Genomic DNA, 23382 nt, shown 5'->3' on the forward strand with positions numbered 1-23382 from the left:
TGTTGCATTATGATCACACAATAATTCAGTTATGTTTTTTCTGACAGCTCCTTGTTGAGATCGCAGAAATCTTATTTGACAGACAAACAGAGTCTGCATGAGCTCCACACACACACACACACACACACACTGAGCAGAAACAGTAGGCATGAGAAACTGGGTTAAACTGGATACAATGAGAGTAAAAATATCTTCTCTGGCAAGGATTGCAGACTATTTGTACATAGGCTCGGTTTATGAGTAACTCCAATGACTGTACACCTTTTTCAGAGCTTTAAAGCAGACAGGAAAAGCTTGTACATAAGGAGCATATTACGTAGTCCTCAAAGCCTCTTAAAGCATTCTAAACAAGTTTTTATAAGCAACATTTAATAATCTTTAATCCGGCCATGAATATTTATGTCAGCAGTGTCTGGGAATTAGTGTAAGTATGGTCATTAGATTAATAAACAGTCTTTCCCTGTGACTTCAGCAGCTTCTTTCTCCTTGTTTTCTATATGAAGGAGATGCTGAAGAGGGCTGGGTAATAGCAAAGCCCTTAATCTGAATGTAAATGCTATTTACTGTGCAGTGTTGATTTCAGTTGCTGGTGTGTCTAAAAGACTAGGGTTTTATTGTTCTCTGTCGAACTGGCTGAAATGAAAGGCTTTAACCTTTATAGGTTGGTTGCTGCTCCTGCTGATGCTGTTGCTCACTGCCGCTGCACTGCACAACTTTCATAATTCTCTATAACAGATATACAACTGGTTAGTTTGTAGAAGGTTAATTTCAGCTTTCCTGGTTAAGCAGACTGTCGTTTGACAGCCCAGCCCTTCCATACTTTTTGGACGGTGTTTGTACATTTGAGATTCATCGGAAGATCAACTGTGAGACAGGCTACACTGACCAATATCAGTCCTCCCTTACAAATGTTCCATAAAGTGTTGTTTCATAAAGATTTAGCACACATTTATTTAGACTGCAGGTGTGCTTAAAAGCTGCAGTAGGTCATTTTGGTCATATTTTCTAAAACGTTCACTATATCCTGACAGTAATGAGGTATGAGACTCAACAATCAACTATCTTCAAACTTCCAACTCAGAGTCTTTCCATCTTTCTCGGCTCTGATTGGTTGTTTTCGTTTAGTCAGATTACTATCTTGCCATCACATTTTAGCTCTTGACTGATCATGGATGTACCGCACGCTCACGTGCATGAACATGATAACGTAGTATCATCAGTAGTGATATTGAAACAAATAGTACAAATTATTTGAAATTACATTTCATCAATCTCATCGTCTAAGTACTTTCATTTGAAATGTTGTACTATTTTAATGGTATTAAATGTTTTTCAATGAATTTATTTAATTTAAAAATATATATTTCAGAGATTCCTCCACATTCCACTAGAGGCAGTTCAGTTCATATGATATGAGACCAGCAGTAGAAACAGTAGAAATATGTCATATTGAACAGTAGAAAACAGAAATCTAGCATGGGGCCAGCAGCTCCACACAGAGCCATCAGCCGGTGAGTCCCATTACTGCATAAACCTGATGAGCCAGAGGTGGCAGAGGGCAGCTGGTGGTTTGTGGGTAATGGTGCATTGTGGGGAAGAAAGAGGAGGATGATTTGAAGGAGCCTTCCTTCGGGAAGCTTAGTGACTGCCACAAGTATGATGAATCGACCGGTGCCTGTAACTCACTTAACTCCGGGCCCTGTGGACACCCGCAGATGAAAAACGACGCGAATGGAACCAACCTCTTTATCCACAAAGTTTGTCTCTCTTTTTTCACTTACATCTTTTTCCGTGGGCTCCGGAGGAGCTTGTTCAGTCTCAGCAGATGTGAACAATTGTAGTGGCAGTGCAGGTGAATAATGGACATATGAGGAGGGGTAAAGTAGTAGCCCTTGCGGCTGAATAAGTCAGTTAACTCATCCACTATTGAAGAATTATAGTGTTGTTTTCAGTGGGGGGCACAGACAGCAATTTCTAGGTCATGCAATAATTTGGGTCGTGGAGAAAGAGTGTACCAAGACCACCAATATCAACACTCCACATATGCTATGGAGATTTTGGAGCTACATGACGGCGCTCTCCACTGCCATCACCAAAACACCAAATCAGGCAATATCTTTTGGAGAGTCTATGACAAAGAGCACTGAAGATGTTCTGGAGGCTTGAAGTGGAGAAACACCTGACTAAAGGATGGAACACACATTCCAGTTTTTATACAATTATGTTTTGGGTTATCCTGATTCATTCCAGTCTGGGCTAGTTGTTGTTAACAGTCACTGGGAATATGAACCTATTTTATATATTGTAATGGACATATTGTAACATTCTAATTATTTACCTCCTTGTTCCCCTTAAGACAACTGTTTAGAAGCCAGGGGCAGCTGTGGCTCAGAGTTGGTCGTCCCCTAATTGGAAGGTTGTTGGTTCGATCCCCGGCTCCTGGTGCCACATGTTGAAGCATCCTTGAGCAAGATACTGAAACCCAAATTGCTCCCAATGCTGTGCATCGGTGTGTGAATGTGCATGAATGAGTTAGTTTCTATTCGATGGACTTTGCCATCGCTGTGTGAATGTGTGTGAAAGGAGGAATGTGGCACGTAGTGTAAAACCGCTTTGAGTGGTCGGAAGACTAGAAAGGAGCTATACAAGTACAGGTCCATTTACCAGTTTGGCATTATGGTCGTCACCATCTTGTTTTCTTGGAGCCAGAAGTGATTTGGATGACAGTGTGTGTACTGCAGTACACTAAAATATGTTTCTGAAAGGATTGTAAGCAAGGTATGATGATATATATTGATCTGAGGTACGTTGAGCTGGATGGACTCACTGAGAATGGCCTGTCAATCACAAGGTAGCCATGCCCTAAAGCTATTTTACTCTAAATGGGACCATCATTTACTAAATGAACATCATGCTGTATGGAAGAAGACTTGAACTAGAGATTGAAACCATAGACTCATTAGGAAACTTTACTGTTTTTGGTTAACCACTTTCATCAACCTTGTTTCCAGCAGCAACAGGCAGCTGCTTTCAGTGAAAAAGCTCTGAAAACCCACTGTTAATGCAGCTCTTTGACTGTTGGGTGTGTAAATAGGCAACTGTTTGTTAGCATGTTCGCCAAATGACCATGACAATGCGATAATATGTTGTTTGTTCTGCTGCCTTCAAGTCACTAAAAAAACTGCAGCTTTAAGGTCTGTTCCTTGCTTAGGCCGGTTTTCCTATCTGCATCCTCATCACATGCTGAATTTTGTGTTCAGGTGATAAAATGAAATCAGCATTGCGCTGGAGGATGACACATGCTGCAACAGCTTTATTTCCACTGCAATCGACACTTTACTCACTCTTTCATTCTGCACATATTCTTCCTGTTAATTCTCTTTCATAGAAGTGGCGATTGGTTCTTTTTCTCACTCTGCACTCTGACATATTGCAGTCTAACAATTCAACCAGGAGTGTTTATTATTAGACAGGAATGTGTGTCTGCAAAGTCCTTTCTCACTGGTGTCGCTGTAGCATGATGACTAGACAGATCTCTCAGTAATCGAATTACCATGGTCAGGAAATGGCTCTGTCCATAAATCAAGGTCAGAGGCACAGTTTGCCAAATCTGACCCACAGCTCTGTGCAGAGCTCCCTGCAGAGCTCCCTGACCACTCCTGATCCACCGCTGTGTTTATTTCATGTCAGATTATGTGATGTGACCCAGTTATTAGAGAGCACTTTATGAGCCTGGTCACACTCTGCTAAATACAGCTCTGTCAAATATTTGTTTAAAGAGAAATTAAATGCAAAAATAGTTTTTGAGCTGTTTAAGAACTTTATCATAATAAAGTGCAGATAAAAACTCTAAAGTTTAGGTAAGACTTCAGCTACACCTTCTTGTTTGGAAAGGTTTCCCACAGTGCTCTACGGTGGAGGCGGGCCACTATTTACAAAATGAACTGTAGGAACAAAGGGAGGAGAGGTACCATTTCTCTATTAATTCTTTAACAGCTTTTTAAACTGATCACAAAATGAATGTGTCAGTGTCTGGGTAATCTCTATAGGCAAGGGACCAAGATTTTGGCATTGTAACCATTCTGGTTTCTGTTTGTAGTGCCATTAGTACTGACCAATCATGTTTGAATAGGCTTTGGTTGCATGCAGGTGAACAGTATGTGTGGAGAGGAAACGAGGCAGACCGCCAAAATGCTATTTCAGACCTCATCGGCTATCATCTGATGACAATTTAGCTTTTTATAATACAAAACAGTTATAGAGATTAGAGTTTTTCTTGTCATTCTTGTGTATCAAGTTGCTAATCGGACTGCAGAGGACGTCTTGGCCCTTATATCCATTATCCGGAAACCATGCCAGCAGAGGCTAAATTGTTGACAGGCTATAGTCATGTTTCTTGGCATTTTGGCATGTTCAATTTCTAGCAAATTTAAAAAACGTAGTTTCTAAATTGATCTAAAATTAATTCAGAATCCAAACGTAGATGGCTTAATGTATTCAGCGATCTTCTACAAAGCTCAACTTCTAACTTCAGCCTGACAGTAGCAGCATGGCAAAAGAATTTGAAACAAGCTGATTGTTTGTGGACTGCTGAATTAAGTTGAGTGGAAGTCAGCTACTCTTTGGTTGTATTGATAATTCCTCCAGGAGAGTTTAATGCATTCAAGCATCAGCATTCAACTTGCCAGAGCAATATAGAGGAGTAAGGTGTAGCTAATGCATTCCTGACTGCCAGGCTGCATTAAAACATCTAAGCCACACCACCTGATGCAGATACGGATCTAGCATACTTTGGTTCTACATGTTTAAATGTCTAGTTTCTGGTTGAGGCAGAATGTTTTTGATGTGTGGGGACATTTAATCTGCCTCCATCCTGCAGCACTCCAAAGGCCAAAACTGCAGATTGTTCACATACAAATAATCTTCCCACTATGTATCTGAAATGCAGAAGAGAACTAAAGATAGACCAAAAAAAGGCTGTCAGGCGGTTTTCTCACACTCACTCGCTGACTCATATGGGACTGGGCCAGATTATAGCAGACACAGAACTATGAAATAAGCTCTGTCGCCACCAATGCCATTGTCTTTGGACCAGGGAAGATGCTGAAACAACTTCAGATGTCCACTGTGGAGGGATTGAAGTATTGGTTTAAGTGCTGAATAAGGTTGAAGTGTCAAGTGTTAATATGTAAGCACTAAGTGACATTCAAGTAAAATACAGGAGTTTAAGATTTAGTTGAAGGTCATAAAAACATGAGAAGGATGCAATGCATTCTCATCCACTCCATACTAATGAGAAAAGGGCACCGGTGGTTAAAACATGATGAAGTGCCCTCCAAGGTGCTGATCCTAACCCTGAATAACCTCTTTTACCATAAATGCATCACAACTTTTGCCCCTACCCCTCAAGCTGCCTGCAGAAAGGTGCTTAAGTTTGTTGTTGTTTACAGTGCAGCTGTTTTACTATAAAGCATATGTGCTTTATATTATATTGACTAAATGAAAAGCTTTGCAATAAATGATGAGTTTAATCATTAATTTTAACACCATGGTTACCATAAATGTGACCCTGGCACTACTAATCTCATCCACTTGTAATCAATCAAGCTATCTACTTCCCTTTTTCAGGAAACGGCATCTTCTCAGTGAGCTGACCTACTGGGCTGTCAGTAAATGGTGAGATTACATTGGAAGAAAGTGACACTGCTGTGAAATATTTTGTACACTGACTTTGGGACCTGAATTTAACCTTTCACTCAGAGGAGAGTGTGTGTCTCTTCCTTTGACTTTTACTACTGAAGGATGATTTATTAAAGGGTTAGTGTGTCTCTTTTGACCATGAGATAGAAAGCTTGCTGGGCTCTGGTTGTGTTTTGACTTGAGCAGCCTCCTCGGGGCCTCATTAGGTCGAGGATGACTGGTGTAACAGTGTTTGTGTCTTCAAGAGAGCCGTTGCCTGCAAGACCTGATGAATAATACAGTGATGAGTCCAGTTAAAGTGCTGCTATTTAAGAGTGTTTCTGTGGTGTTTGCTGGTCTACAGAAGAAATATCTTTCCATCTGTCTCTGTCTCTCCTTTTCAACAGAATTAAATTTAAGTCAATTCAAAACAAGACTAGAAGTTTAAACCCCCCTAAAGGCCGCAATACAGTATTCATGACACACTGCAATACCAGGAGTGTTGGATAGTCAGAGTAATGTAGTAAAGTTTTGCTCTCTTTGGAGAATGTACAGTACAACACTGTACAGTGAGCACTGGGAGAAAGATTATGGCCAGTAATCAAAAGAAAGGGTACAGACATGGTCAGCAAACAGGAGATATACTTGAGTTCATTTTACAATCACAAACGGAAAATAACACATAATTGAATGATCTGTTAGGGCCAACTTCTTCAGTTCGTGTGTTTGGAAAAATGTCTGAAGATTTGGAAATGAAGTTGAAATGAAATGAATGAATGGATTTCTAATGCCACCTTTAGATATTTCTATTCAGTGCTTCACTAATGTTTTTGAGTTCAATATCTTCATTTGGGTGCTTTTCCAAGCAAATATTGACAACACGCAAGCCTCTGTTTATCCGTGGTTTTTTTTTTGTTTGTTTTTTTATTATATATTTTTTCCCTTTTTCTCTCATATTTACATTCCGTCTTGTCTGTAAATGCACAATATGGTTAAATAAAAAAGTAAACACAAATGACCTTGTTATCTCGTAAAAAAATAAACCTGCCATTTGTTTTCTCAGAATAATGAGATAACTTAACCGTTTATAATGAAAAAACAAGATAATGAGTTAATTAACAGCATTAGAAAAAAAAATTGCAAGCACGGCCATTCTTGGATCTGTATATAAAAGACAAGGTGATGACAATAAAAAGAAAAAAAATGCAACTCTTGATTGATTATGCTAGCTAGCTAGTGCAGTAGTATTACACAGTACATCACAAGTGGTCTGTTTTTTCTCTATTTCTCTATTCTTTTTCTGGCTATTGTCGTAATAAATGTCTAATACTTCAATAACGCTAAGATTGCCATCCAGATAATGTACCTTCATCAGTAACTGGAGGCCACTGCCTATCTTGGTCAATCCAACTACCCATGCTGAGTCACTACGACTTTCCAACGCAGTAATGGTTGTTCCCAATTAAAGCAGCATAAATTAACCACTTCTTAAAGCCGCAGTAGGTCATTTTTAGAAAAACTACTTTTTGTCATATTTTCTGCAGTTTTTATTATATCCTGACAGTAGAACATGAGACAGATAATCTGGGGGGGAAAACGGTTCCTCTGGCTCCTCCTAATGTTCCTAATGGCTTTTGCAAGAATCCACCGGGCCTGAACGAAAACAACCAATCACAGCTGAGAAATGCCATTAGGAGTGGTATAACGAGCCAGAGAAACCAGATTTTTTTCATAGATTATCAGTCAGAAGACAGGGAAAATATTTATTTTTTTAAAAGTTACCCACTGCAGCTTTAAAGTCTCTGTGCCACCCCATTAGTATTTCTCTAGAACCGCCACTGGCACTGCGATATCTTTGTCTAAAGTGTTGGACAGAAAAAGGAAACTAATACGACCACCCTTCAGCCCTGCTTCAAACCAGGCAAAGTCTTTATGAGCATTGTAAGAACAGTAATTACCAAAATACTAGAAACACATTTCCTCCCACTGCGTCTGGAGTGTTGTCAAGATAAAAGATATTCTTCTACTAAATAAATTAGTTTTAGATTTCCTCCCTGTGCAAATGGGATCTTTTGTTGATTAGTGTGCACATCAAAATCTTCATTTTAGCTTTCTGTGTGTGTGTGTGTGTGTGTGTGTGTGTGTGTGTGTATGTGTTTGTGTGGGTGTGTGTCCGTGTGTTTTGAGCGCTCCATCTTACTTGTCTAGCTGCACAGTCCTGACTGCTAGAGGTGAATCTCTGCTTGTGTCAGCGCCTTGGCTATTTATAACACATCACACAGAACTAAAATAGTACTATCCACCATACCGGTACGTGTGTGTCATTGAGGTTCTGCCAGCACAGCCTCATAGTGTAGAGATAATATTCAGAGTAACACTAAATCTTCTAAGTCTAGTGCCCTGCTTGACTCCATCATTAAAGCCATTATATCATGTGGCTGAGCACCATGACTGCTAACTAACACACTGTGGGTTTCCCCTATTAACCCAAATGCAATTATGGTGGCAGGCACTTCTGTGCACACTACCACCAACAGTCACCATCAGTCTCTTTAAACCATGACTGCATCTTCCTCTAAACTTAACCATGCAGTTTTAATTGCATAAAACTTAAGCAAACCCTAACTATTGTGGTGGCAGGTAAGACTATGCTCATTTGAATCATTTTGGTAATGCTCAAATTTGTAGTTTTAAAAAGAACAACATGAACTGCCAATCATAATAATTGTAAAATTGCTATGCTGAAGTTTTACATATCTGAAATTAATGTGATATTTGTACTGGTTTTAATAATGTTTGATTGCCACTATTAAACTCAGGCTGCATTCAGACTACAGGCCAACATGGCCCAAATATTTGACTGAGATCAAATTTTTTCATGATGAATAGCACAAATCACACTGAATCTGATCTTTTCAATTCTGATTCAGGTCACTTTCATACTTGCTCCAAATCAGATTCAGGTCTGATTTTGTGCAATGTGACCTCAGTGTGAACAGTCTTATTAGAATGTACGCAACTTTTAACGCTGCTCTAGATTGATGTTCGGTAAAACCTGCCATGGGGGCTGCAGTTTAGGGGGCGTTGTCAAATAATTTTTCCAGGCTCCTATGCAAGACCCATAGTAAGTTGTTGCCACCGCCAAATTTTGTGCCGTGTGACAGAAGGTGAGCACAAGCACAGAAAACCACAGCTTTGTAGATCCCTGTGTCAGTCTGTTTACTATCTGAAGTTAAGAATTGAAGATACCCAACAGTGAGCGAAGCGGAGTGGCTTTAGATCATATGCAAGGTGAGGGTTGGTTGGAGGTGAGCGCTAATAGAGGATGGCAAGGAGAGGAAGAATCAGGTTGATGAAAAGCTCTTTATGCTGCTTAGGCCAATCCTCCGGCACGTTTCCCAGGGCTAAATAAGCCGCACAGGGAGCATGAGTTAGCCAGAGGGAAACAAGGGTTTATCTCAGAACAGGAAGACATCGCTAATCACTGTAATGTGGTCAGTTGGACTGGTATTGTTCTGGACCGCTGGGCTGCACCCACACACAAACAGCTGCTTTGCATCCAACAGTGCTTCCTCTTGGCCATCAAAACTAGCTCTGCATGCCTCCATTCTTATCTCTCGGCCTTTCTATAATTAGGTCTGCTTGTTAGTAAGCAGCCATTTTATGGTGAAGACGCTGTTTTTGCTGGGTGGTATATGATGCATTTGAAAACTATTTAAGGGATTATAGTGATATAAATGGAAGAAGGCCAAACTGGACCTATCGATGACATTACTTGTAGTGGGAAATTCCACTCAGACCATTATTTGCTCTGAGCTCAACCCTGTACTCTGTAGACATCCACACTCCAAAAACATCTCCAAAATTTAAGTGCAGGGACAACACAGCTACAGTATGCAGGTTCATCAGCCATGGTGTACACACACACCAGTCAAACCAGTCAGCTCACAGCAGCAGCTCATCAGTTACCCTTAGAGACATTCCTGTCAGGTTTTTGGCACATTTTAAATGTTTATCCAAAAGAAATGTTTGTTTTTTTCTTTAGCATTTCCTTCTCCATGGTTTTACTTGCCATTTGCCTCAATTTGTTACACATTCATGGTTCCCTGAGGAAGTATCCCAATGATACTTTTTTTTAAGTACATTTAGTATCCTTTGGCGATGGAGTTTTCATCTAGCACCTTCAGCTAATTCACATTTAAATCTCATTAACTAGACCATTACCATACAATTTGGGACAGATATTCATGTTCATGAGGATGAATTGTAATTACCTTGGTCATCCCCTGATTTTTCATCTAGCGCACCATTAAAGCGGCTATAATCGTTTTTTTTATTTTTTATTACACTGTATCAAATGACAAAATGACAAAAGGTTTTCAGCAACAACAGCGATAAAACGACTTTCTGGTGAACATACAGGAGCATTTAGGAGCTAAAGAGCCAAATATTTTTGTCAGGAGTGGTGGAGACCAAAAACCACTCTTGCTGACAGCAGGACCTAAGAATGGTGAGGTCGGTCCATCTGTCCATCCAATTCTTTACTTCAAAACAAGATGCCACCTGAGCTTATGGACAGATCATGGTGAAATTGTCTGTGTATGTTCACGGTCCCCATTGGATGACCCCTAAAAGTTTTGTCGATTCCCTTAATGTTTCCTCTACCGTTACAATCAGGCCAAATTTTACCCATGATCTATACATTCCGTGACAAGGTATCTCAAAAATGAGTGACCACATTTAATTTGCTTTGGATATTTGTGGTTACCAAAGCATGAATCCTGATATTTTTGATGACTCTCTCAAGAAATATCAAAAACTAAGTGGCAGTTTTCCTTGAAATTTGCTGAGCACATTTATGCTTTCCACAAGGTGAACTTTCCAGCACCAACATGCCTTTCAGCCCCACAACTGTAAAAACTCCAAGAACAGCCAAGATTTAGCTCCACTGTTGGTCCTGCCTAACAGCGTGGATGTAATGAACATGTTGAGACATCTTGTTAATAATTTGCCCCTGCATCTGTAAACCCGTTTGTCAGTCAGACCTGAGTGTGTCTGTGCTGGCCTCTCATCAGTTAACTGACAAGGTGGTGGCCATGCAGTAGAGTCGCACCCAGATCGAACAAACCCCACTGCCATGTAATTACTCAGCCTCCCCATGTCCACTGCCTGTAGGTGGGATACTGACAGTAACACTCCTCCCCCACTGTCAACCCTCTCACTGGGAGTAATGAGGCACACCACACACACGCGGACAAATTCAGCACAAAGCCCATCTGTGTGTGTGTGTGTGTGTGTGTGTGTGTGTGTGTGTGTGTGTGTGTGTAAGCGAATGTGCTGTAGCTGTTTGTGTGAGTGGGAAATAAAAGAAATAGCATAAAATAGCAAGGAGGTGGGGGCAGGACGAATCGCCCTGTCGCTCAGCTTTTGTGAGGGTGTTGAGATTCTAAACTATCTGATTATAGATTCTTCTTTTACTTGTCAAGTTCAGAAAAAGGAGGAATGAGTGTGTTAATGTTAATGGGGATTACAGGGACAATTAGAGACAGCAGACGGCTGAGGGAAAGACAAAGACACAGCACCGAGTACTGTGGAGCGCTGGTGTGCACATGCACCTGTGTGTTGGGTGTTTATATACACACATACACACACCCCTCCTCCACCTGGGGCGGCCCGCCAGGCAGAATTGAACAGCTGGATGCAGCTTCTTCAAACCCACACAGAATAATGGCAGCAATTTGGCACTTGATGAATCCCAGGGAAAACAGAAATAATTTCACCCGCCTCCATTATGCCTTGATAGCACTCCTCCAGCTCCGTCTGCACGGGGCCAATCTGACGCTCAAGTGTCTGTTCAAAACAACAAATGCCTTTTAATCACTTGTGAACATCCATATGTTTTCACAGAAACGGGTGCTCAGCATCAGCGAACGCTCGAAAAAGAAGAAAAACACCCCCCTTAAAGCTGCAGAGTTCATCAATACGGTCGGACATTTTGGGAAACGAGCTCTGAAAGATCGATCAGTGTTATCGTTGTGAGTCATCAGAAAAAAATAAGCCCAGATGGGTTTAGGGTAGCGTTAAGACAAGAAAAATTCTTATCTCTGTGAAAAGTGAAAATTGCACCTTCCAACAACTCACTACAATGTTATCTACAGTGGCAGGCTAATCACTGAAACATCCAGGAGTCATGGGTTTGGATTAGTCAGGAAAAAGCTCCAAAATACTACCTCACTACCAGGAAGTACTTTGAGATGCTGCACTGAAGCCACAGCAGTGGAACAAGCCTTCAAACTAAAGCTGAAACTAAAGTGATACCGCACTGGAAATAAAGCTAAACTTAAAGTAATATGAAACTGAAAGAACCCACATGTGGACTCCTCCATTTGAGGTTCTGGGGTGCAATGACAACAGCTACTTCCACCTTTTCTTCTGAGAGACAACAGTTGTTATTTGCACAACAAGGCATGGCAAGAAAACGTGAACAGGCACTCCAGCAATTAGGCATCCTACTGCCATAAAATTGGAATTAGTTCCCTCTTTGGGTTTTGATTAAAGCGGTCTCCACTGAACAGTTGGGAAATAAGACTGTTAACACTTTATCTTAAAAAGGTATACATATTCACTGTTGACTAGTTGCTTATTAGCATGCATGTTAGTGGCATATTCTACAGCTACTATGTCATTAAAGCTGCAGTAGGTCATTATTATAAAACATATTGTCATATTTGCTGAAACTTTCACTTCCTCTGGCTCCTCCCAGTGCTCCTAATGGTATTTGCAAGAATCCACCGGGCCTGAACTGAAACAACCAATCAGAGCAGAGAAAGATAGTTGATTGTTGAGTCTCATTTCCAGGTTGTCAAATACAGACACTTTGGGACTCAACATCAAGTATATTCAGGCTTCCAACCCAAACTGTCTTCATATCGTTCTCAGCTCTGATTGGTTGTTTTCGTTCAGGCCCGGTGGATTCTAGAAAATACCATTAGGAGCAGTAGGAGGAGCCTAATTTCTTCACAGATTTTTCCTCATGAACTACTGTCAGAACACGGTGAAAATTTCAGCACTAATAACAAAAAGGTATTTTTTATAAAAGTTACTTACTGCAACTTTAAATAAAAGTTTTCCCTAAACAACTTGCTGATCATTGCTTATTGATAGTAAGTTAGAAGTTGTTGTAGATGAATTATGATTCTAATATGCTTTGTTCAGTATGGGCCTTATAAGGTAGTAGTACCACAATAATTTGCACTTAACTGGTCTATCCTTATGTAACAACACTACAAATGTTAATAGTGTTCAAACAACTCTGAATGAAGTCTTTCTAACTCACCATATGTTCCCATTCTAAAGTGAACCGTGACTGCTTTTTGATTTAAGCTAGTAGCTTCTCTTGCTCTCAGTCTGGATGCTAAGGTTGGCCATACATATCCTGGACCCAGCTCTGTACTGGGTGCAGAGATATGAGGGGTTTTTTCCCCCCAAAATATGCATTAAATCACTATTTTCACCATTTTCACATTAAACTTGGCAAAGCTTTAAATATACAAATTACTGTCATCTCTAATGAAAAGATATGGGTATTGGTACCACTGTATCAACCTTAAATCAGGCGACCTCCACTTCACCTGGAGCTTATTAAATTTGCTGGTGTAAATGGCTGAATTAAGCACTTGACACTTGATCTGGTGAAGCTGCTGTATTTCACAGTCCACCCCCGCCTTCTTTTCACTATGGATACCCTCACAAGACCCCTCTCAGCTCTGAGGTTAAAGGTCACCTTGAGAGAGGGAGAGGGTGGTGGTGGTGTGGGGGCGGCGTGTGTTGGGGTGGGGGGTGGCGGGGTGATTCTATGGGGACATTGGAGGAAGAACAAAGAGCAGGGCCATGTGACTTGAGGTTTAGTCTTTGTGGACACAAGCATCTGCGGCACAGGGCCCGAACAGAGCTGCACGCTTTGTGAGGACAATACAGAGACACTGTGTTGTTTTCTGTGTGTGTGTGTGGTTTATACAGGCCTAAATAGCCTCCATTCATTGGGTCTTCTGAAGATGACTGGGTCTGGACAGGCGAGCTGCCCCGCTAATTACCATCAGTCATTGCGCTGGTTTGTTCAGCTCTGCAGAGACCTTTGTTGTCCTGCATTGTACCAGGAAGTGTCCAGCCCCATGGTGTCCGCCGGTTGCTTCGCTGCATTAAAAAGACCAACAAGTTCACCCTGGAAGTAGTTATTCAGCCACTGTGATTTAGCAGGTTTTATTTCTGAATGCCATTCATCCAAAACCTTAGAAATATTGACTATATAGAGTGCAGCAAGAGATGAGTGTTTAGTTAGTTCAGGTCATAATTAGACAGCTCGCCTTCATCATTTCTTTCTAAAAGGTTTGTCTAAGGGTTTGTTTACAACCTGTCTGACTGTCTGACTGCTGGGGTTTAGACACATTCTTAGCAATGTTAGCAATGTCTGTTAGCAATGTCTGCTTATTAGTGAGATGAAATTTATAAGCATGTTTAACCAACTTCTAAACTGGCGATCTCCTTTACAGCAGTGATTCTCAACGATCAGGCCACAACCCGGTACAGACGCTGAAACAAACGTGTAAATGTGCATTCCCTTTTTTGAAACTTAGTATCTACTGAGTACTCTCTGCTCTTCCCGACCACATACCTCCATGAAGTGTTTCTCCATTGTGTCAGCCACAAAAAAAGGAGGTACGAGATAAAAACAGAGAAAAGACTCACCCTCTGTCAGTTGCTGGTATGGATTGTTCACACTATGACAGATTAGTTATGAATGTGTCCAAATTTCTCATTGAGTGGTGAGTTTAATTTAATTATTAATAATGTATAAATCAAATTGAGTTTTAGTTTCGCACTTCTCTCCCTCTCTCTTTCTCTCTCTCTCTTTCTGACATGTTCGTCACAGCGGCTGTAACCTCCCAAAAACAGAGAGCCAACAGAGGAACCACCTCACCTGAAGTGAGTATAAATGAACACATTTCTCACTAATTTTACTTTTTTATTTTGACGACTTATATTAAATAGTCCAGTATAATAATGGTTTTTACTTCATCTTCAATGTATCAATTTGTTGTCAATTCGTATTGCATCGGCTTCGGTGATGGAACCGCACAACTGGACTTTTTAGTGAAGCAGGAAAACATCTGGTGTCCCATTTGTTTCATATTCATAGATTCTTGATGTTTGAATAAAGAAAAACTATGTTGAAACCCCACATCAGACTGTAAATGTTGAAAACTTGTCTGCAGAGGATCTTTTGAAGTAGGCTGGGTGAGAGAAACCCGAGAGAACAACATGCAAACTCAGGAATCTAAATCTCCACCTTCTGTGCGTGGCTTGAGACTGAGACAATACAAACAAGTCATCTGCCAAAAGACATCACACACTGTGCCAGAACACACACTGCGACAAAATTCCATACATATGCAGGTAGTGTAGGGGAGTAGTGTGACACACAATGACTCATCTCATTTAGCAGTTTTTGGCCTGGTTACACATCAGCCTTTGTAGTGGTCCACAGGGGATGATTAAGTGGATTAAATACTAATATTTCCATAGTGCATTTAGTGAAATCATAGTCTTGGCACTTCCGCTCATATAGCTGGGAACGGCAGTCTCTTGAGAACCCACCCCCCATATTACTCCCGTGGCTAATTTCAGCCGCCCATCTGCACCAGAGGTGTGGATTAAGCCCATTTGTCACCGCAGAAGTATATACTACACTCCCCTATAAAATCCACTTTTCCAAGATTTAAACAGACAAGCTCTTTTCTCCTGCCCCCTCCCTCCCAGACAAGAGGTGCTGAGGTGTAAAAGGCTTCCTGCATTGTTGTGTTGATCACACGGGGGAAGGATCAGAGCCTCCAAGAGGAAGGCAGGCTCTTACTAAAAATGTCACATCAAAGACACACCAACGTGCAAAACTGGTTTGCCGCCATTCATCCCAGCATCGGTGCCATGGCCCTGTCAGTGGGCCAAACTAGCATCAGGGAGCCAAGTGCCAACGCACTTAAGCCATCGGGAGACACACATATAAACATGTCTATACCGTATCTAGGTTAACTTTGTCTGGCCAATCTGCTCTGGTTTCTCTACCCTTAATCTCCTCCCTGCCTTAACACGGTGGGAGGTACAGCACATAATGCCATAGGATTTCCATTCCTTTGCACTGGGTGTGAACAATGAAGCTGGTAAACAATAATAAATGTGAGGACAACAATCAAAAAACAAATAAATCTGAATTTATGGTATAGCAACAAAGAATGTAAAGAGAGTTTGACCTATTTGGAAAGTTTTTTGGATTGAGGCGCCTGGTAATCTGTGACACAGTTTTAAATTAATTAGAAATGTAGGTTTTGGCACCGAATGCTTCCACAGCCAGCTAGCTCTCAGTTTCCCTCTTCTGCTCAATTTTGCTCCCACAGGAGTGAAAACAGGGAAACAGAAATTGAATTCCTTTGTAATTTTGCTATTTTCCTGCCAAAAAATACATGCGTGTTCCTGAATTTAAATGAAAAATAATTAACTTAACCATTGCTGGACAGTTAACAAATTTAAAATGTGTAAAGAAAATGCAACGACATGCCAGTCTTCAGAGTCAAATTTTATCAGCTGTGCTACACTTAGGGTGGAACCTCCATCATATTAAAGTGACTGATATTATATATATTAGGTTTATATTTAGTCATATTAAGTTTGAAATCAATGTGAAACAAATATAATTGTAGATGTCTTTAAAGTTTGTGTATAATTATTATTATAAAATTGTTTTTAGACATATCTGAGTAAACCTCAGCCCTCTGTATGGGTGTTTTCCATGGCAGTGGTTGAGTGATGGCATTGCAAGGTGACGCCCTGCTGAAAAACAAATAGCCTCAATATTCCTTACAAAGGTTGATACAATTCTACATAGTTTGGCTGTCCTTCTTTACCAATCTAAGCTTTCTGCCCCTTTACAACTTCCAAAATGTGGGTTTGTATTGCATTCAGAAAGTGAAAGCTAGACAGGTTTGCTAACGTTTAAGCTGCAGTAGGCATTTTTTTATTTAAAAAAAATGTTTTGTCATTATATTAGGAGCACTAGGAGGAGCCAGAAGAACCAGAGTTTTTTCACAGATTTTCTGTCTCATGTACTACTGTTAGAACACTGAAGATTACAATATTGTAAAGAACTTTTTTTAAATAAAAGTTACCTACTGCAGCTGTAATGCTGATTGTATGAGACATTACTCTCGTGAATGTTTTTAAACACCTGCTGAGTGGCACTGGCATTGATGACGTGGCGATATTAAAGTGCTATCAATATACTGTTTTTAGTGCCTTCCCACACAAACATTTAACAAATAATTATGGCACTGACATTCTCAACGGTACCAAAAATTCAAGCCCCCTGGACAACACCAATGTAGGGGACGTTATCTCTGCAGAGAAATAAATCTGGTATTTTGATCAAGTAAGCACATAACTCAAAACAAACCAATGATAAGTGTTAATTTCTTAGAGAACATTAATTAGAATTTCAGTTCGACTAAAAAAGCATTAGGCAATTGCATCCAACAAACACAGATTATTAACAAATATAGATTACACTTTAGACTCCACCCAAAGCCAGCATTGATCCCATACCGGCTGAGTTGCATTGCCAGGACTATACCCATTGATCAGCTCCTACTGGTGCGGGGGTTGCAGGATCCCAGTGAAACCAGTTCATTGATCCAGCGAAACAGAGAGAGATTAGACAGTTGTGAAAGAGAACATTGATCTCCAGCTGCATCCAAAGGGCACTCCTGTCCTGATGGGTCGGGGGGGTTCCATCCCCCTACTCCTGCTCCCATCACTCGTCCTCCACCCTCCTCCCCTCCTTCTCCCACTCCTTCACTCTGCTCGCTGGACCATGCATCAGTATTGTGTCCTTCTGACCGTGTGCCGCTCTCTTGTGTAAAATGAGCCTCCACCGGTAAGAGGCACCACCCAAAACAGCAGCAGCAGGGAGCCTTGTATTGTACTGCACCGCTGCCTACACTGTAAAGCTACTGTACTCGCATCACACTGGTTTAACTCATCAACAACCTCCGCTGGGTTACTTTTTAATAAATCAAACACCTGCATCAGCACTAAAATACTATGGAGTTCACTTGCCGTCTCCTTTGCGGCTTGCTTGTGTTCCCCCCCACCCTCAGAAGAAAAGAGCCACATGCAGCTACAGTGCACACACCGTTTCATCAATTGCACACGTCAAACTGTGATAAATGAGTCCAATAGCATTGCGGGGCAGCCGAGGAGTCCCAGCTGCCTCAGCCCAGAACAGGGGAAGCGCAGCCAAAAGACAACCAGCACAGCCCCGCTCCTATAACCCCCAGTCTGGGGGCAAGGAGACATTCACATCAGGGACTGCAGTAAATATGTTACCACACTATACAGTAGCAAGATGGCTCCAATGCACCTCCGCCACGTGCAGTACTGCAGGAACAGAGGCTCAGGGAAGAAACTTTTGAATTTAAATGATTTCATGAAATCATAAAAAGTATATGATCAATACAATACAATCAATGCAAGTAAATCTAAACCACAAAGCAGAACACTTTGAGCAAGTTCACCAGCTTTCTTGCACTCTTTTATGTACACAAATATTTACATATTAATATTTCATCAATACTGCAAGAGTAGTAGTAGATGGGACATCCATACAGCCACTCAGCATCTCTCATCATCTCCCCAGCCCCCCTCTGAACCCCAGGGGAGAAGTGGCGAAACATTAGAGAGGGTGGACCATACCTGTTTGCCAGATGTATAGGGGTTTAGTTTCCGTTGCGGTTTGTGCATCCAGCTCCCAGATGGAAAGAAAGAGCAGTGCTATCCTCCAGAGAGAGACTCTTGAGACCCCCAGCGTCCCCATGGCTCTGCCGGCCAGCCCCTGCACGGCAAGAACTGTAGTTCCCAATGCAGTGAGGAGGGGAAAAAAGCAAGCCTGGCCACGAGGTAGAGAACTGGACTGAAGTGTGTGTGTTTTCTGCTTGTGCTTTGTCCACACCAGTGCATCCAAGAAGAAGTAATCCCAGGCAAATGGGGCTGAGGTCTCCTCTCGCGCTCCTTGTCCTCTCGGTTTCTCTTTCTCTCTTGGATCCTTAATGAGAGAGAACAAGGTCTGACAATAATAAAACAGGGAACAATAGATCCCTAAGCCCAGCCTGCTGCTGCCGCTGCTGCTGCTGTATGCCGGTTGATGCAGCACCTCCCTCTCTCTCTCTCCCTCTCCCTCTCTCTCTCTCTCTCTCTCCCTTACACACACAGACACACGAACACCCTCCCTCTCTAACCCTCCCTCCCACTCGTCTCTCATCCCCTTTTCAAAGGGCTCAGTGAAGCTGTTCTGCACTCCGATCGAAGTAGGAAGCTAGATTGGGCAGGTGGAGCTGTTTTTGGGTTTTACCCGCTGAACCAGAATATTCTCCTTCAAATCCAACTTCTCTGAAAAAACTTTACATTTGTCTCATGTTTGTAACTGTAAACACTATTATCCTCAACAATAATAAATACATTTCCTTTGGGAGTAAAACAGGGGATTCCACAGGGTCCTATTCATTTTTCCATTTTCAGTATTTACCAGAGTCATGTAGAAGATTTTTATGTATGCAGATGATATTGTCTTCTGTATCTCTGTATGTAGCTATTTCCTAAGTTTCCCACCCAGTTGTCTTGTACAAGCAGCTTCAACAGGAGTCACACACTTGGATAGGAGGCCGCCATATTCAGAATCAGAATCAGAATCAGAAATACTTTAATAATCCCCGTGGGGAAATTACTTGTAGTTGTATTAGTAACTGAATATCTATGATTTCTTTAAAATTGCTACACTTACATTTATCCGTAATTGTCTGCATAAGCAGTCCCCTTACATGCTCAGTGACAGTGTGAAACTAGAGGTTGCGTTAGACTTTCTTTCTTGACAGGGTTGTAATAATGCTGTGATAATATATTATTACCCATCATTTTAATTCAAATTTTTTGAAAGATTATGAGACATATCTTGTCAGAAAATGTAATCATATTACACATGGATGCACAACATAGATTTTTTCTTTCAGCCGATACGATAATAGATGATCACCTGCTTCTCATGGCTGATACGGACCTTTCATTTTGTATTTTTTTATTTTAAAAAGAAGTTTTAATATTCCATAGCTCTGTTCTAACCAAATCTACCTGACACCCCTATTGTTAACAAAACAAAAACAAACAACTGTTCTGAATCTTCATGTTAAAAAAAAACTTCATAAACATACGTTGGCTTTCAAAGAACATATAGGCTATTAATTGTTTTGTATAAGAATTCCAAATAAATTATTATTAATATCAGCCAACAATTTATCGGCTGTGGTACATTTATCACGATAATGTTTAAAAATATAAATGTACCATTACCGGCCAATAATTTATCTGTCACAATAATTATCGTGCATCTCTATATTACACAAATCTTAACTTCACTTCATTGGCTCCCTGTTCATGTCAGATGAAACTTTAAGGTGCTTCTAATTACAAAATGGTAAATGGGCTTGCCCCTTCTTATCTCTGATCTCATTAAACATTATGTCCCATCCTTTGCTCTATGCTCTCTTAATACTGTGATCCTATGTGTCCCCAGAGTCAAAAAGACGTTGTGCTCCATTCCCCTTGAATAACCTCCCTGTTGACATCAGACAATATGACTCTGTTGAGGCCTTTAAATCCAAACTTTAAACTAATTTGTTCATTTCAATTAGTGCTTATTCACAGATTAGTTCCGGCCCCGCACCTGATATCATAACCCTTTCAGTGGGTCAGTCTCAGTCTCAATGAATCTCTTTACCCTGTACTCCATGTTTGTCCTGTTGATGAGAATAAATCTGTAAACTCTAATGCATTTCTGTAACCCTCCAAGCTGTGTGAGTTTTGCTGTTTGGGGACACCTGGAGTTGTTGATCAGCCTCCTGGATCCACATTCTTCACATTTTATAATGCTCAATTTCTGCATAATCCAAGGTTTCTTCCATTTTTTTCCTTCTTAAAAGGGTTTTTTGGGGGAGTTTTTAACGTTGATTAATTGTTTGTGTATCTTCCTGTGTTAGTGAGAAATAACATGTTAAAAAGGATATCCAAAAAGTGTGGGGAAAAAAGTAAATTATTAGTGTGGCAGTCAGTTTGACCTTGCATGATATTCAAGCCCAAGATTCACCGTTGAGTTGGAAGAGGTACTTATTATTCATGAACCACTGCACTCAATGAAAGCACATCATAAATTTGATCAGCGGCAGGTGGGTCAGTAAATCAAATGGACGGTGTCAGTCATCATGCTCCCACAAACCAGCCATGGGAATGGTATGGGTTTTTTGATTTACTCTACAGTATCTGTACACCTTTGGGGCTAGTTCATTGCTATTCTCTCACTTGACACTTTTCCTCCATTTTTATTTCATACTGTAACTTCAGCTGGTGGCACCAGCTACTTAAACTTCTGTCTTTTTAACTATGGTCATTATTAAAGGTCAATAAGGATCAACTGGCAGGAATACAATATCCATAGGTATGTTTTCATTAGTGTATAATCACCTGAAAATAAGGATCGTTGTGTTCGGTTCCTCTTCTATGGAGCCCGCCATGTTGAACCAGAGGACGAGGCGAGGGCATTGCAATCAGCACCGGAAGATTCCACTAAATGCTACACACTGGACCTTTACACTCCCCCACCTCCACTGTAGAGATTCAGTAAACACAAACAAAATAGACGTATATAAGGGCAAATAAAAGCTGGTTTGATTCTATGGAATAATGATGAATAAGTAATGTTTGTGATTTTAGCATATAATCAGGCTTGGTTAGCAAGTTGCCCTGGACGTAGATCCCTATGCAGTTAGCTACAATACTGTGAAATAGTCCAGCATGTTCATTTCTTTTTTTAATTTTTATTTTTTTTGTATTTTTTGGGGCTTTTATTGCCTTTGATTGATAGTGACAGCCGAAGATAGACAGGAAAGGGGGGCAGAGAGAGGGGATGACATGCAGAAAAGGGCCGCAGGTGGGATTCGAACTCTGGGCCGCTGCAGCAAAGACTCCTGGTACATGGGACGCCAGCTATGCCAACTGAGCTAACCGGGCGCCCAACATGTTAATTTCTGTCTTTACTTTAAGTCAGATTCAAGAGTCTGTGTTTCCCTATAATAACTACAATGGAGAAGGCAAGTGCAAAAATTGTCAGACTGACAATTATGAGGCCTTTGATGAATAGTGAACTTGGGGTACCTGACTGAATGAGCTTTTGTGCCATGAGCTTAATTACATGCACATATTTGGACTCAAATTACCATTAAAAAAGTAAGCAGCTTACACAGGAGCTTTGAGTAAGATTTAAGGATATAGCCTGACGACGCAACCCCCTGACTTCCACCCAGGGAGATACTCACAATATAAAAGCCATATTACGCCCATTTTCAGGTTCATATTTACTCTTTACTATACTCTATCATATGTTTACATGCTTTAGGGGTAAAAATACATTATTTTTGTCATACTGGCCATTGCTATTGCTGCTGCCCCATTGGTATGATTGGTCAGTTCCCAAAAGCCCACCCTGTTTCTGTCTCACCTCGGCTCCAGCTCCCTAACTCTTTGTTTTTGACTGAGCTAGCTGACATAGCTGCTGGGCACTAATGAACGTTTCCTGCAGTTTGACTTTGACATTTCTTTTTCACGTTTAGCTACATCATTGCCTTCAGAGCAGGTTCATCAAGTGGATTTACATAATGTTACAGCAGCAACATTGCACACACAGCAGCACGGATTACAGCAAACCTTATGCTAAATGAGCTAATCGTAGCATTGCAGTAAGGTTACATAATTACACAAAAAGCAAGGTGAAAAAACCAGCATCCAACCTACTACTCTCTTATTTAGTTGGCCTTAAACGGGGCTCTATGTTCACACAGTTTGTCTTTACTGTGCCTGAATATTAGAACATTAGTCCAGCACTTAACATTCACAGTCAATCGTCCAACAACGCCCCCAGCCTGCTAGCTACATTAACCCAGAGCAGCGTGCTCACACCAAGTTCAACAAAGCAGCCTACAAAAAAATAAAGAGTAAAACAACTTAAACATAAAACCGTACAGCTCCAGAGCTTGAACTGTTACCAGCTCTCCTTGATAAAGTAGTCCGTAGTAAAATGCACAAACATACTCAAAGTGTTTTTTATGTTTAAAGTAATTAAAGAAGTGATTGTTCTTTCTTACTAATGTCAGTCTCTCTCGTTGCGTCTGTTTTAAGGTGATCAGATTTCTGAATGAAAATCAGGGACATTTTCAGCACTGGAGAAAAATAATAAAAAATAATAATAAAAAAAAAAAAAGGGGACAAGTACTCCCCGTTCATTTGAGGTATTTTATTACCAGGATCAGGTGATGGACAGAGGAGGGGGGGGACTTTCCTAGAATACAAATAAATAAGTTCATAACAACATTTTGGCTAGTCTCCTTTTCTTTCCTTTTTCCCCCCCTATTTTTTTTTTTTTTGCGGCCGTCCCCCCCCCCTCCCCCCCTTAAAGTGGCGATGGGTTAAATGTATCGTAATAACCGGTGATGTGACATCTGGTGCATTTTTCCCCATTCAGTGTCAAAATCGGGACATTTTTGGGGACGCTTTGCCCGG

General features: G+C 40.9%; 1 protein-coding gene across 1 annotated transcript in view; it reads right to left on the reverse strand.

The window, feature by feature from the left end:
• Nucleotides 1–18940, reverse strand: part of thsd7aa (thrombospondin, type I, domain containing 7Aa) — a 153060-nt gene extending 134120 nt beyond the window's left edge. The window contains exon 1 of the mRNA XM_051391019.1: nucleotides 18478–18940. Within this exon, the coding sequence (XP_051246979.1) occupies nucleotides 18478–18598 (121 nt within the window). The 5' untranslated portion in view covers nucleotides 18599–18940. The remainder of the gene's footprint in view (nucleotides 1–18477) is intronic.
• Nucleotides 18941–23382: the final 4442 nt, after the last annotated feature.

Source organism: Dicentrarchus labrax, unplaced genomic scaffold, assembly GCF_905237075.1.
Source record: "Dicentrarchus labrax unplaced genomic scaffold, dlabrax2021, whole genome shotgun sequence".
NCBI classification, from domain to species: domain Eukaryota; kingdom Metazoa; phylum Chordata; class Actinopteri; family Moronidae; genus Dicentrarchus; species Dicentrarchus labrax.